This window comes from Budorcas taxicolor, chromosome 19, assembly GCF_023091745.1.
Source record: "Budorcas taxicolor isolate Tak-1 chromosome 19, Takin1.1, whole genome shotgun sequence".
Lineage (NCBI taxonomy): Eukaryota > Metazoa > Chordata > Mammalia > Artiodactyla > Bovidae > Budorcas > Budorcas taxicolor.
The window spans coordinates 27,253,630-27,268,279 of record NC_068928.1 but is presented as its reverse complement, the minus strand read 5'-3'; the positions used below and the strand labels follow the sequence as shown (position 1 = coordinate 27,268,279).

At 46.3% G+C, this 14,650-nt stretch overlaps 1 protein-coding gene across 1 annotated transcript in view; it reads right to left on the bottom strand.

Moving 5' to 3' along the window:
* The window catches only part of DNAH2 (dynein axonemal heavy chain 2), a 102,539-nt gene that overhangs the window by 73,460 nt on the left and 14,429 nt on the right, over window positions 1–14,650 (bottom strand). Inside the window, exons 4-11 of the mRNA XM_052658273.1 lie at window positions 12,555–12,783; window positions 11,894–12,004; window positions 11,481–11,719; window positions 9,547–9,738; window positions 4,987–5,192; window positions 4,430–4,559; window positions 3,962–4,144; window positions 2,732–2,946 (exon numbers count right to left, since the gene is read on the bottom strand). Coding sequence (XP_052514233.1) covers window positions 2,732–2,946; window positions 3,962–4,144; window positions 4,430–4,559; window positions 4,987–5,192; window positions 9,547–9,738; window positions 11,481–11,719; window positions 11,894–12,004; window positions 12,555–12,783 — 1,505 coding nt within the window. The remainder of the gene's footprint in view (window positions 1–2,731; window positions 2,947–3,961; window positions 4,145–4,429; window positions 4,560–4,986; window positions 5,193–9,546; window positions 9,739–11,480; window positions 11,720–11,893; window positions 12,005–12,554; window positions 12,784–14,650) is intronic.

The window sequence follows — 14,650 nt, the reverse complement described above, 5'->3', positions numbered from 1 at the left end:
TATTTCAAGACCTTATCTAGATCATGAGCACAAAAAAGTAGACTTGATAAAGTTATCTGCCCCTCGTTGGAGGCGTCATATTTAGAAAAGGTTTAGAAAAGCTGAAACTGTCTTGGATGTCTTTACTGGTTTAATGAGCCCAGACTTTTCAAAATCCTTCCCTGTGATCATGGTTTTTTGTTTTTCCCCCATACATTATTTACTGGATTGAGGTAGTTTTAGCTTAAAGCCACAAAAATGTAAAGCAGTTTATAACAGATCCCTTTAGACAACAACTGCCAAAGAATCGGGGTACCTCTTCTCTCTGGAAAAAGTGTTTTAGCCATTATTTGGGTTTCTGCTAAACCCAGGCCATAAATATTTGGCCCAAAATTGTCTTGTTAAGCTCTGCTATAAAGATTATGCAAACGGTATTTGAGATAAATATCCAATGTGTCTCTCGACAAGAGATGATCACGGCAGACAGAAAGCTGTCTCCTAAGCTTATTGGGGCTACATGGCCAGGTGCTAAGCTCAAACGTCAGGTGGACACACCGCGGTGGTGAGAAGGGAACAAGACTCAGGGAGTCCAGGTGAAAGCCCCCAGCACAGAATGTTCAGGACCCTCATGGAAACCATGCAACTTCTAGGTCCACCAGTAGTGGGTTGATGGATTAAATTATGGTACAGTCAAAGCATGGGAAGCTGTAAGCCATGAAAAGTAATTATGCAGTTCTGTACACACAGAATGGAAAATCTCCCACACATATTGTTAACCTCAAAAAAAGCAAGTTAAAAAATGTTGTTTATAATGAGATCCTGTTTTGTGTGTGCAGTGTGTATTTTTGATTACATGGTAATCACGGTTATCTCCAGGGAGTGGAGCTGTGTGCTGGATTTTCACTTTTTCCTTTATATTCTTCTATACATCAATCTCTCTTTTTTTTCTTTTACAGTGAGCATGCACTACTTCTGTTGTTTAAATTCTTTAATTTAAAAAGTAAAAAAAGATGGACTTCCCTGGTGGCCAAATGCCTAAGACTCCTCACTTCCAATACAGGGGGCCTGGGTTCCACCCCTGGTCAAGGAACTAGATCCCACATGCTGCAGCTAAAGACCCAGCGTTCCACAGCTAAGACCCTAAGACCGGGCACAGCCAAATAAATACATTTTTAAGTTAAAAAGATTCTAAAAATTAAAGAAAAATAACCATATGAAGCATATGAAGTGGGGGGAACATGGAGTGATAAATATACATATATATATGTATACACCAAATCTTTAAGAGTGGTTATCTTTGGGGGAATCTTGTTCTTCCTTCTACTTTTCTGCATTCTGCAAATTTTCTAAAAGGATCAAGAATTTTATAATAGAAAAAATCAAATAAATCATTTTGAGAACACTTCAGATGTATAGAATAGTGTGAACAGTATGCTACTATTCATATTAAAAGGTACTTAAGAGATTTCCCTGGCAATCCAGTAATTGAAACTTCATGCTCCCAATGCAGGAGGCTTGGGTTCAATCCCTGGTCAGGGAACTAAATCCCACAATTAAAGATCCCTACGTGCTGCATACCACAACTAAGACCCAGTGCAACCAAATAAATAAATATTAAAAATAAATCTTATTGTTGATTTATGAGGCCATTTTATGGAGTCCTCAAAAAAAACACGAGGCCTATCAAAGCAGATCTCAACACCCCTCTCTGGTCAAAGGCCTATCTCATATCTCTTACCCTCTCGTCTTCACACCCAGCTTGTCACCTGCTTCCTGATCCATGTGGCTTCTCATCTCTCTGTCCTTCTCACTTCTGCCTCCCCCTCACCCCTCTGACCTGACACTAAGCATTGTCTCCCCGTCTTGGTTATTTTGCTTCAAACATCATGTGTCATCTCCCAGTTATGTTGCTTTTGGCTCCCAGGACAGACACACTCAGTCTCTCTGTCCATCTCCACACAGGCCTTCTCTGGCAAAGCCCCTTCCACATTTCCCCCAACAAATAAGGACATTCCATGAGTTAAAGTCAGTTCTAGAAGCCTGGGAAGCCACTCTTACTATAGGGGCTTGCTGATGATAAGGAGCCCAAACCAATCAAGAAGAAAGTGACTTCCTTCCTATTAGGAAAACGTTGTCATCAGAAGGGTCGTCATCTCTGTAGACAGCCGCCTTACTAAGTTCCTTCTTTATTCTCTCTTCTGCATCTTATCCGGAAAGGAGGCAGGGCTCCAGGGTATAACAGTTCACTTACAGAGCAACAGGGGGCAAGGACATCGTCACTGGACACACCTGTGCCCATCTTGGTTCTTAGCACATGGAAGGCACTCACTATGTAGTTTTGAATGACTAATGAATAGACTGGTTAAACTGAAAACCTGGTGATATGAGAATGTCATGATTGTACAACTATAGGAGAGGGTGTGACCTGAGAGCCCCACTGACTTTCGGGAAAGCTCCCTCGGTGGCTCATGGTTGGGACGATTTCGCTGAGCCACCATGGCCACCTAGTGGCAGGACACCTACATCACTGGTGTAGTAGGTGACAGTGGATTTTCTATTTTCAATCAGTTTTTGTTTTTTTTTTTTTAAGACTAAGAAGTGGGAGGAAACATATTACAGGGTAAGAGAGAATCAGAGGAATGGAGAGGAGGAACCAGGAGATGGGAGTTAAAACTCTCAGGAGGGTTGGGGAAGGGAAAGGTGCCATAGAAAGGACGAGCAGAGCAGGAGAGGGGCGGGGAGGGTCTCCTACTTGTCAAAGTTCACGTCCAGCATGCCCGCCTTCTCCTGGCTGATTCGTAGCAATGGTGTGTCCAGCCGCCGAATGCAGTCCTTGTCCAGCGTGGCTGTCCAGTCTTGGAAGGTTTTTCGCACCAATTCATCAATGGCCTGAACCATCTGCTGGTAGGTGTGCACACTCTCCTCTCCGGTCCCGATGTGGGGCAGGAAATGAGCATTGGAAAGACACTGAGGAGGAGAACCAGGGACGCTGGGATCCACCTGCCACGTTCCTCCGTGTTATCATCGCCCTGAGAGCCCTATTCCCCTCCCCAACACACACACCCCGATTATATGTGTAAGACAGGGCATGGAGATCGATTTTGACTACTCGGAGGGAAGGGGGAGCCAGAGAGAAAGGTGAGAGGAAGACACCAGGCTCAGCGAAAGAGGTAGTCAGAATGAAGACAGGGAAGGGGAAGGTGCGAGAATTCGGAGAGGAGCACTGTCATATACGGGCTTCCCAGGTGGCTCAGTGGTAAAGAATTCACCTGCCAGTGCAGGAGACCAGGAGACATGGATTCGATTGCTGGGTGGGGAAGATTCCCTGGAGAAGGAAATGGCAACCCACTCAAGTATTCTTGCCTGCAAGATCCCATGGACAGAGGAGCCTGGGGGACTACAGTCCACAGAGTCGCAGAGTCGGACACAACTAAGTGACTAAGCACACATCCACACACTGTCATATGTACACTACCGTGTGTAAAACAGATGGCTAGTGGGAATCTGCTGTGTAACACAGGGAGCTCAGCTCAGAGTGCTATGATGACCTAGAGGCGTAGAATGGGGGCCGGTGTAGAAGGGAGGTCCAAGAGGGAGGGGATATATGGATACACATAGCTGATTTACTTTGCTGTACAGTAGAAGCCAACACAACACTGTGAAACAATCATACTCCAATAATAAAATATAAGAAGAAAGACAAGCACAGACATTCAGCTTGAGAAAAAAAGTTGGAAAAAGAAAGTCAATTACAGGAGGTGAAGGATATAAGAGACACAAGGTCAAAAACAAGCATGAGCCCTTCCTCAGGACAGGCCAGTTCCTCTGACACGCCCCTCACACCCATTTAGTCTCAGGTCAGGAAACCTCTCCAGCGAGATGCTCTGGACTGGCCTGCAGGGCTCCCACCCACCAGCCTGGGGCTCAGCCTGCAAACTCTGTCGTGGCACCGAGAACAAGTTCTGGGAAAGGTCAGGCTTACGTTCATGACTCGGTCGATGCGACGCCGTAGGATGCGCACCCAGTGGGCCTGCCCTGAGTACTGGGCCATGTAGGGCTCCAGGTAGGGCCACTTCTTGTTCAGCTCACGGTTTACGAGTGCCAGCTCACTATTGAACAGCATGTAGAGGTCCACGGCCTTCTTGTCATATGTTCGCTTGATGGCCTGACGAAGAAGAGGAAGTAAATGACATGACCAGGGATATGGGGTCCCTGCAGCTCCCCATCCTGGAAGAAAGCTAACCCCCTGCCATGGTAGTCCTGCCCCCAAGCCCTCCAGACACCAGGGGAGGGGGTGGGCAGGGACAGAGGAAGAAAAGAAGCGCTGGCAGTTTAGGGCATGGGCGAGAGCACAGATGGTGGTTGGACGGCATCTGGAAGGACCAGGCAGACGTGAAGGAAAGCTCAAGTGAACCAGGGGTGGAGGAAGGAAGCTGGTGGGCAGTCCCACCTCTCGGGCCGAGAGCCGGTGGAAGGTGTCCAGCAGCAGCACCCCGTGCTCCACGTCACGGACTAACTCGAAGGCCGAGGTGATCAAGTTCTGAGTCATCACCTCCAGGTCCTTGACTCCAGCCCGGAACCTGCACCGTTAGAGGCGTGTCGAAGGGTGGGCAACGTCGCCTGGCCCCAAGAACCTCCCCTGAGTGCAATTCCGATGTTTTATGTACAGAGGGCATCCTCAGTGTCGGCACTGAGCGCTTCACACACAGGAATCCATTTAGTCCTCAAAACAACTCAGTGGGGTAGGCTGTATTGCTAACCGGATTTTATAGATGAGGAAACTGAGGCCCAGGCTGGTAGAGCAATCTGCCCAGAGTCATGTTAACTAGTCTGTGGCAGAACCGGGATCCAAGGCCAGAAAGGCTGGCTGTGGCACCCTGCGTCTGAGCAGCCCCGTGAGCTTCCCCTGCTCGCCCCCCATTTCTGACCTGCTGCCCCCACACTCCGCTCTGCTCTCCCCTGCCCCCCTTCCCTGTCTATGGAGGGGGTGGTCTGTGACCCTCTCACCTATTGTAGTCTTCGTGCCAAGAGGTGTTCTTGACATCCAGGATGCCCCCGCGGACGGCTCGCAGGACGTGCAGGTTTCTGTGAAAGATGTCCTCAATCTCCAGCAAGTTCCGTGTTATCTGGGGCCCCTGGGCACCGAAGAAGCAAGGGAGGGGACCTTGCTTTCCATCTTCCCAGCGGGCAAAATGGTACTGACAGTCACATACCTGCAAAGAAGTCAGCATGAGGCTTCCTGCCCTCCTGTCTGAGTCTTCCTGTCCCAAGTTCTTTGGTTTAGCTTGTGTTGTGGTTGTTCAGTTGCTAAGTCATGTCCCACTCTTTACGACTCCATGGACTGCAGCACACCAGGCTTCCCTGTCCCTCACTACTGATTTCGCTTAAAATGGCTAAAAAAATAAGGAGAACCCACCAGATGCAATGGGCTTCTGGGGTGAATTTTAGCTGCACAATGAAATATGAAAAAAATTTGGCCTTGGAGTACAAAATGAAGCAGGGCATAGGCCAATAAGAGTTTTGCCAACAGAATGCACTGGTCATAGCAAACACTCTCTTCCAACAACACAAGAGATGACTCTATACATAGACATCACCAGATGGTCAATAACAAAATCAGATTGATTGTATTCTTTGCAGCTGAAGATGGAGAAGTTCTATCAGCAAAAACAAGACTGGGAGCTAACTGTGGCTCAGATCATGATCTTCTTATTGCCAAATTCAGACTTAAACTGAAGAAAGCAGGGAAAACCACTAGACCATTCAGGTATGACCTAAATCAAATCCCTTATTATTATACAGTGGAAATGACAAATAGATTCAAGGGATTAGATCTGATAGACAGAGTGCCTGAAGAACTATGGACCGAGGTCCATGACATTGTACAGGAGTCAGTGATCAAGACCATCCCCAAGAAAAAGAAATGCAAAAAGGCAAAATGGTTGTCTGAGGAGGCCTTACAAATAGCTGAGAAAAGAAGAGAAGCTAAAGACAAAGGAGAAAAGGAAAAATATACCCCTGTGAATGCAGAGTTCCAAAGAATAGCAAGGAGAGATAAGAAAGCCTTCCTCAGGGATCAATGCAAAGCAATAGAGGAAAACAATACAATGGGAAAGACTAGCGATCTCTTCCAGAAAAATTAGAGATACCAAGGGAACATTTCACGCGAAGATGGGTGCAATAAAGAATAGAAATGGTATGGACCTAACAGAAGCAGAAGATATTAAGAAGAGGTGGCAAGAATACACAGAAAAACTATACAGAAAAGATCTTCATGACCCAGATAACCATGATGGTGTGATCACTCACCTAGAGCCAGGCATCCTGGAATGAGAAGTCAAATGAGCCTTAGGAAGCATCACTATGAACAAAGCTAGTGGATGTGATGGAATTCCAATTGAGCTATCTCAAATCATAAAAGATGATGCTGTCAAAGTGCTACACTCGATATGCCAGCAAATTTGGAAAACTCAGCAGCAGCCACAGGACCGGAAAAGGTCAGTTTTCATTCCAATCCCAAAGAAAGGCAATGCCAAAGAATGCTCAAACTACCGCACCATTGCACTCATCTCACTAGCAAAGTAATGCTCAAAATTCTCCAAGTCAAGCTCCAAAAGTACATGAACTGAGAACTTCCAGATATTCAAGCTGGATTTAGAAAAGGCAGAGGAACCAGAGATGAAATTGCCAACATCTACTGGCTCATCAAAAAAGCAAGAGAGTTCCAGGAAAACATCTACTTCTGCTTTATTAACTATGCCAAAGCAACAAACTGTGGAAAATTGTTAAAGAGATGGGAATACAAGATCACCTTACCTGCCTCCTGAGAAATCTGTATGCAGGTCAAGAAGCAACAGTTAGCACTGTACATGGAACAACAGACTGGTTCCAAATAGGGAAAGGAGTACATCAAGGCTGTATATTGTCACCCCACTTATTTAACTTACATGCAGGGTACATCATGTGAAATGCTGGGCTGGATGAGCACAAGCTGGAATCAAGATTGCCAGGAGAAATATCAATAACCTCAGATATATAGATGACACCACCCTTATGGCAGAAAAAGAACTAAAAAGCCTCTTAATGAAAATGAAAGAGAAGAGTGAAAAAGCTGGCTTAAAACTCAACATTCAAAAAACGACGATCATAGCATCTGGTCCCATCACTTCATGGCAAATAGATGGGGAAACAATGGAAACAATGAGAGACTTTATTTTCTTAGGCTCCAAAATCACTGCAGATGGTGAATGCAGCCATGAAATTAAAAGACATAAAAAAAAATAAAAAAATAAAGGACATTTGCTCCTTGGAATAAAAACTATGACCAACCTAGACAGCATATTAAAAAGCAGAGACATTACTTTGCTAACAAAGGTCCATCTAGTCAAAGCTGTGGTTTTTCCAGTAGTTGTGTATGGATGTGAGAGTTGGACCATAAAGAAAGCTGAGCACCGAAGAACTGATGCTTTTGAACTGTGGTGCTGGAGAATACTCTTGGGAGTCCCTTGGGCTGCAAGGAGAACCAACCAGTCAATCCTAAAGGAAATCAGTCCTGAATGTTCATTGGAAGGACTGATGCTAAAGCTAAAACTCCAATACTTTGGCTACCTGATGCGAAGAACTGACTCATTGGCAAAGACCCTGATGCTGGAGAAGATTAAAGGCAGGAGGAGAGGGGACAACAAGGGGATGAGATGGTTGGATGGCATCACCGACTCGATGGATATGAGTTTGAGTAAACTCCAGGAGTTGGTGATGGACAGGGAAGCCTGGCATGCTGCAGTCCATGGGGTTGCAAAGAGGCGGACATGACTGAGCGAATGAATTGAACTGAACTGAATGGAGGCAGTGATAACAGGCAAGAGTCTCTGAGCACAGGATGGTGGCTAGGTGCACAGCCATGTGATAAGAACCAAAGAGGCAAGTTTTGTGTGTAGCCTCACCCCCAGCCCCAGCTCCCTCGCCCCTGGGCCGGGATTCTGGAGCATCTGCTGTGGGCTCTGTCTCCCTGACAGTCTTCCTACCTCGATGAGGTCCTTGCAGCGTTGTACAAAGGCATCGACCTGGGCAAATATGCTGGTCTGGTCTAGGATCCAGCCCCGGGTGGAGAACCTGTCATGAGAAAGACTGATCAGTTGGAAGTGGGAACATGAGTCATTTACCTCCCCAGGCCAGGCTAGAACCAGGAGTTCTGGTTCAAAGGGAGCCTGAGAAAATGAGACCCCAATAAACAGTTTTTCTGAACGCCAAGTAAAGAAACACAAGGTGAGGAGAGCCAGAGAGAAAAAGAAAACATTTTGGTTCTAAGAAAACGTTTGGTGGTGGTGGTGGTGGTGGTTTAGTCTCTAAGTCGTGCCTGGCTCTTGCGACCACATGGACTGTAGCCCTCTAGGCTCCTCTGTCCATGGGATTTCCCAAGCCAGAATACTGGAGTGGGTTGCCATTTCCTCCTCCAGAAGAGAAAGTTTACACACAATTAAACTTTAGACTTTAGAGCCAAGGAAGGAGGAAAAGACCAGGAGGGATTCCTGGGTTGAGGGAGGGGAGGTTACTTAGAGTTCGGAGGACCCAGGACTGAGAGCTAGAATATCTGCATCCAGAGAGAAAACTCAGACCATATAAAAACTCTAAAAAAAAAAAAAATTCAGTCCACAGGCTTAAAGTACAAGCAGAAGGGCTCGAAATCTCCCCGCTCCAGGAGTGACAAGCGGTAACACACAGGATGTCCAGGTAAGTCGTACTGGGTATGTGTCTGCACAGCCCGAAGGTAGTGGTCCTTCCAGGAGTGACAGCAAGAGATGCAGCCTTGTAGGTCCTCCTTGCTAGAGATGACGTAGCCCTCAAAGATGCGGTCCAGGGAGATGGCATGGCAGCACAGGCGAATGATCTCATTGCTCATCTGCGGGAGGAGTCCCGACAATCTCAGTTCGCAGCCTTAGTTGCACTGACCCTCTCTTGGAGCCCCCAAGACCATGCCTCAGGTCTCAGGCTCCTACTTCTTGATACCCATGGCTCCTTTCATCCCTGGTCCTCCACTGCTCACGCGGCAGCATCTCTGGGTTCCACCTTATTTGCCCGCCTCATTTCCAGCCAGTGCTCAGCTCAGTGCCCTTTCCCCACTCTTTGCCCCTCCCCCAATGAAATATGCTGGGTTCTGCTCCTCAAAAGCCAGTGTTCCTTCCTATATCTGCCTCTCGCTCACTGCAAGGTCCATCTTTGGCAATGAGAAAGAGCAGGTCTTCCCTTTCTGTACAACTCAGCCTGGGAGTCAGTCCTTCCTGGCCCCCTCCCTGTGCTCCATCAACACCTCTTCACAAAGACCCCCTCTTCCCACCTGGGCTTCATCCATCTGGAAGCAAAGTGTCCAGTCCAGGTCCCAACTCTGAGCCTCACTAAAGCAGATGATGCAGGCAAAGGGCCTGTGGTCTCTGTCCGACCGGAACGGCATTGCTCACTACCTTTTCACCATAGATCTGCCCAGTGAATTCTACCTTCTCCAGAAATCTGCATGCTACCAACATGGCCACCCCCTCACCACCCTCTGTCCCACCCTCTGCAGACACACACCTTCCGGAAGAGGGAGGTCAGTCTCTCCCGAGTATTGTAGTGGGGAGAGTTGACCCAAATGATACGGATGAGGCTGATGAGCCTCGGGAGTTTACTAGAGATGTCCTTTGGCCGCATGAATGCCAGTTCCTGGTAAGGCTCCTTCAGGATCGACAAGAAAGTCAGGTTTGACTGTGCTTGACGAGAGCCATCCTGGCAGTAAAGAGAAATCAGGAGAAGACTTAGCTCCTGGAAAGCACAGGTTCAAAGCAAGTGCTTCTGGTCCTCCTCGAATTCCAACTGATCTGCCTTTCCCGGGAAGTGTTCCCAGTTAACGCTACCTAGACCTCATCACCCCAGGTCTCTGCAACCCTTTGGGACCAGAGTGCGTGCATGCCTGCTTTTCCTCACTGACTAGTTTCTAACTCAGGTTACGTGTCTATTCCTCTATCTTTTCCCCTTGAACTAAGAACTCTGCACCAAGGAGATGCTCAAGAGCTGTTGATCAACTGACTGGACATCACTTGCATTCATCCCACCTTATGGCTCCCACCATAGCCCCCCTTTCACTACCTTGTTCTCAAAGAGAATTTTAGACTTCTCCATCTAACTATAGCTCAATCCCCTTAAAGTGTGTTGGTGCATGCATAATCGTGTCCAATTCCATGCAACTCCATGGACTGTAACCCACAGATTCCTCTATCCATGGAATTTTTCAGGCAAGAATACTGGAGTGGGTTGCCATTTCCTACCCCCAGGGGATGGCCCCGACCCAGGGATTGAACCCATATGTCTGGCAGCTCCTACATTGGCTGGTGAATTCTTTATCACTAGCACCACCTGGGAAGCCCCAAACTCCCTTCAGTTCAGTTCAGTCGCTCAGTCATGTCCGACTCTTTGCAACCCCATGGACTGCAGCACACCAGGCCTCCATGAATACCAGTTTCAAATTCCTGCTAGGAAGAGATGGCTTCTCTCTCTGTATTTTACAGATATCTCTGATCTCTGTGTGTCACAACACTAACACAATCAGCTTGTCATATTATATAAAATTTAATTTTTTAAAAAATTTTGTTCTGACTATGCTGGATCTGTGTTGCTGCGCAGGCTTTTCTCTAGATTAGGCAAGCAGGGGCTACTCTCTAGTTGCGGCACACTGGTTCTCATCGCAGCAACTTTTGTTGCGGAGGACAGGCTCTAGGGTTTGGAGGCTTCAGGAGTTGTGGCTCCCAGGCTCTAGAGCACAGGCTCAACAGTTGTGATACAAGAAGTTAGTTGCTCCATGGCATGTGGGATCTTACTGGATCAGGGATCGAACTCACGTCTCCTGTATTGGCAAACGGATTCTTTATCGCTGAGCCACCAAGTGAAGTGAAAGTCACTCAGTCGTGTTCAACTCTTTGAGACCCCATGGACTATACAGTCCATGGAATTCTCCAGGCCAGAATACTGGAATGGGTAGCCTTTTCCTTCTACAAGGGAGCTGCCCAAGCCAGGGATCGAACCCAGTTCTCCCACATTGCAGGCGGACTCTTTACCAGCTGAGCCATAAGGGAAGCCCCTGAGCCACCAAAGAAGCCCTCAAATATAAATTTTTAAAGTGTTTCTTTTGCAGCTCTCTTTGCTGAACTGGATGAGTTCGACTTTGACCCCAGGCCACACAGTCATCTCTTTTGTGTTAGCCTTCCTTCTCAGCTGGATTGTAGGGGTTGGGCTTCTAGAGGGCACTCAACGTGGTACATTTGTTAAGTAACTAGATGTCTCCCTAGTTAAACTATAAGCTCCTTGAGGCCTTGTGTTCTACTACTTTTATACTCTCCCACAAGCCCAAGTCCAAGCACTGGGTGCTTCTATCTCTGCGTTTGATGAATATGTTGACTCTTCTTAGAGCCTTACATTATCCCCACCACTGGGCACTTTCTGCCAAGTCTGCATCCTTCGATCCACTCACAAACCTGGATCTGCTGGGCCAGCTTCATGAAGGGCGCCAGATAGGATGACTTGGCGAGACGCAGGATGGACTCGATGTGCTTCACTCCCGGCTTCACCAGCTGTTTGCTGATGCCAGACAGGTCCATGCATCGGTTGCGCCAAAACTCAATCTCCTCCAAAGGACCTAAGTTTTCTCCTGTCTCCACCGACTCCTGGGCACTGAGCACCTCCTTTATCTGCCGTGTCCAGTGGATCATGGAGGCTGCCGGGGAGAGGACAAAACCTCTTGCATTTCCTTGCAGCGCTCCCCACTTTCATCCTTCCCTCCACCCCCAACAGAGCCCTCCTAACCCACCTCCTGTCCCAGCCTCTGGGCTGCCCCTCCCTACTCCTCCCCCTCAGAAGCCCCGACACAGGAGCAACGCCAGCCACTCACTCTCTAGTCGCTGCACCAGCTCTTTGTCTTTAACCACCACCTCAGGCTTCATGTTCATGGCCTCTGTGGGGATGTAGAGGACGGTGTGCCCCTCCAGCTTGTACCGAGTGTCTGAGGAAATGAAAGAACCAGGAGAGTTCACAGAGGGTGATGGGTTTATGCCACCTTAGTTTCTATCATGGCTGATGATCCGGGGCCCAGGAGCTATGTGCATCTCAGGAGAGCAGGGAGGAGAAACTAGGACTCATGCTTTTTTGACATCAGGAAAATGACAGAAAGCAAGAGGGAAGACCTCGTTGAGATGTCATAAGAGACTGTCATAAAATGAGGTCTGAGAGCAATACAATGGCCTCGACACTCTCTTTCAGGACACATGCACTCCCCTGCCGCCCCCACACTACCTCCAGCTTCCCTAACCCCACATGTACTCTTGGAAATTTCCAACTCTGAGCAAGTCTGGGCAACTGTTGGACCACAGAAAACTGTATCCAGATTAGAAGGCACACTGCGGACCCTGTGTCACTCATTCAGCAAACGCATTCCAAGCACCTACTCTGTGCCAAACAACGCAGGTACTCAGGATCAATCTCCCACCTGCCTCACTCGCTCGACTATTGGTGGGGACTGGGGAGACAGCAGGTACCCCGGCCATTCCGCTCACCTGTCAGGCAGGCCAAGAACCTGTGCAGGTGAGAAGCAAAATGATTTCGAATGCTCTCGGGCCAGGTTGTGTTTTTAAAGATCTGAGGGGCAAAGACGCCACTGAGCAGCCGAAGCAGGGCTGGGATGTAGGCACCCCGCACTGTCCCAAACTGCACCGTCTCCTCAAAGTTCTCTGGAGTGATGGGGACCGGGGCTTGGCGAATGAAGTAGACAATCTGGTTCTGGGTCTGCATTGAAGACAGTAGAGCAGAGTTCAGGGTCCATGCTATGCTATGGTCCATAGCCGTCATGCTACCCAAGGGAATCTGAGGCTCCAGTCATGAAATCCTGGTCGCATCCCCTTAGCATATCCTGATCCTTCTCCAAATATAAGAAACATGAGATGTTTCCTGTTCTTGTCAGGGACACAACAGTTTCTGTATCCAGACGGTTGTGGAGGAAATACAGAGAGCACTCCTTGAGGGTAAAGACTGTGTATTCTCTCCAGAACCTAGCAGTGACTGGGACATACTAGATGCTCCATAAATGACAGATGGATGGATAAATGGAATGAAAAGGATACAGGAAAAGCAGAAAGGAGATGGACTTCCAGGGAAGTCCCTCCCCTAATTTTTCATTTATCCTGCAGTTTTGTTTATGCTGAGTTTTTATTGTTGTTTACATTCAAAAATGTATAGCTTTCATGTTGTTAAAACTTCTTAGTTTCTGACTTCTACATGGTTAGAAAAGTCATTCCTACTCTAAGAACAATTTCACTGTTTTTTTCTTTAGTGCTTTTGTAACTACTCTTTATAATTTATTTAACTTTAAAAACTGAAAATAAAGTACAAAGAAGAAATTCATAATCATTCATCTTCCCATTACCCAGAATTAAATTTTGGCATTTTGTATTTTTTTAAAAGATTAACAACTATTATTTTTATTAAAATTATGTTAATTATAAATATCTGAAACAATGCAGAAAAGTACACAGATAAAAATTTAAATGTCGTTAAAATTCCACCATGTAGACACTAATCATTATCATTAGAGAAAATACTATTCTAGACATCTCTTGTAGATATATACACAGAAAAATAAAAAATTATTTCAAAATAAGATCATGCTATTTTTAATTAAAAGTATTGAATTTAATGGAATAAAAAGACATTGATAAATTGTTGAGCTCCAAATAAATGTTTCTTTAGGTGTAAGAGAGATTTCTTCCTAAAAGACTCCTTTCTAAGGTTATAAGAAAGATTATGAAAAATATTAAGAGATTAGTTTTCTCCAGGATTCCCTGGTGGTCCAGTGGTTAGAACTTAGCCCTGCCATTGCTGTTGGCCCAGGTGCAACCCCTGGTCAGGCAACTAAGGTCTCGCAAGCCAAGTAGCTAAAAAACAAAGGTTAGTTTTCTCATTACCTTTCAATTTTAACTTCAACTGACTCACCTCTTTGAAAGGTAGGAACATGGGCATGCAGCCTCATACTTTCTCTCATTTTCTTATCACTTCCCAATTTTTGTTATACTATTATTTGGACATCCCTTCATCTAGATCCACTAATTGTTAACATTTTGCCATATGTGTGCATGACTGCACTCTCTTCTCTCTCCATCTCTGTCTCTCATCCTCTATCGCTCTGCTGAGCCATTTCAGAGCTAGTAGCAGACGTTATAAAACTACACCCTTACATCCTTCAGCATATGGCTCCTAAAAGTGAGGATATTCGCCAACACTCCCCAAACTAATTATCACACTCAGAAAATTGAACTTCATTTAATACTTTACATAATACACAGTTCACATTCAAATTTTCCCAGTGGTCCAAATAATGTCATATACAGCAGCTTTCTTCCCACCCAGGATCCAATTCAGATCACACAAGGCTTCTTTCTTTCCTGACAGTGATATTTCTAATACTCCGGGCCAGCTGATTTTCAAAATGTCCCTTAATTTTAATTTATTGGATTGTTTCCTCATTACTAGATCCAAGTTAAATATTCTTGGCAGGAATACCACATAGGTGATGTTTCCAAAGAATTAATTTCCCTGAATGTAAGCAGCTTAACTAAGACATGTGTTGACATTAAACATTATGTAACAAATTTTTGTG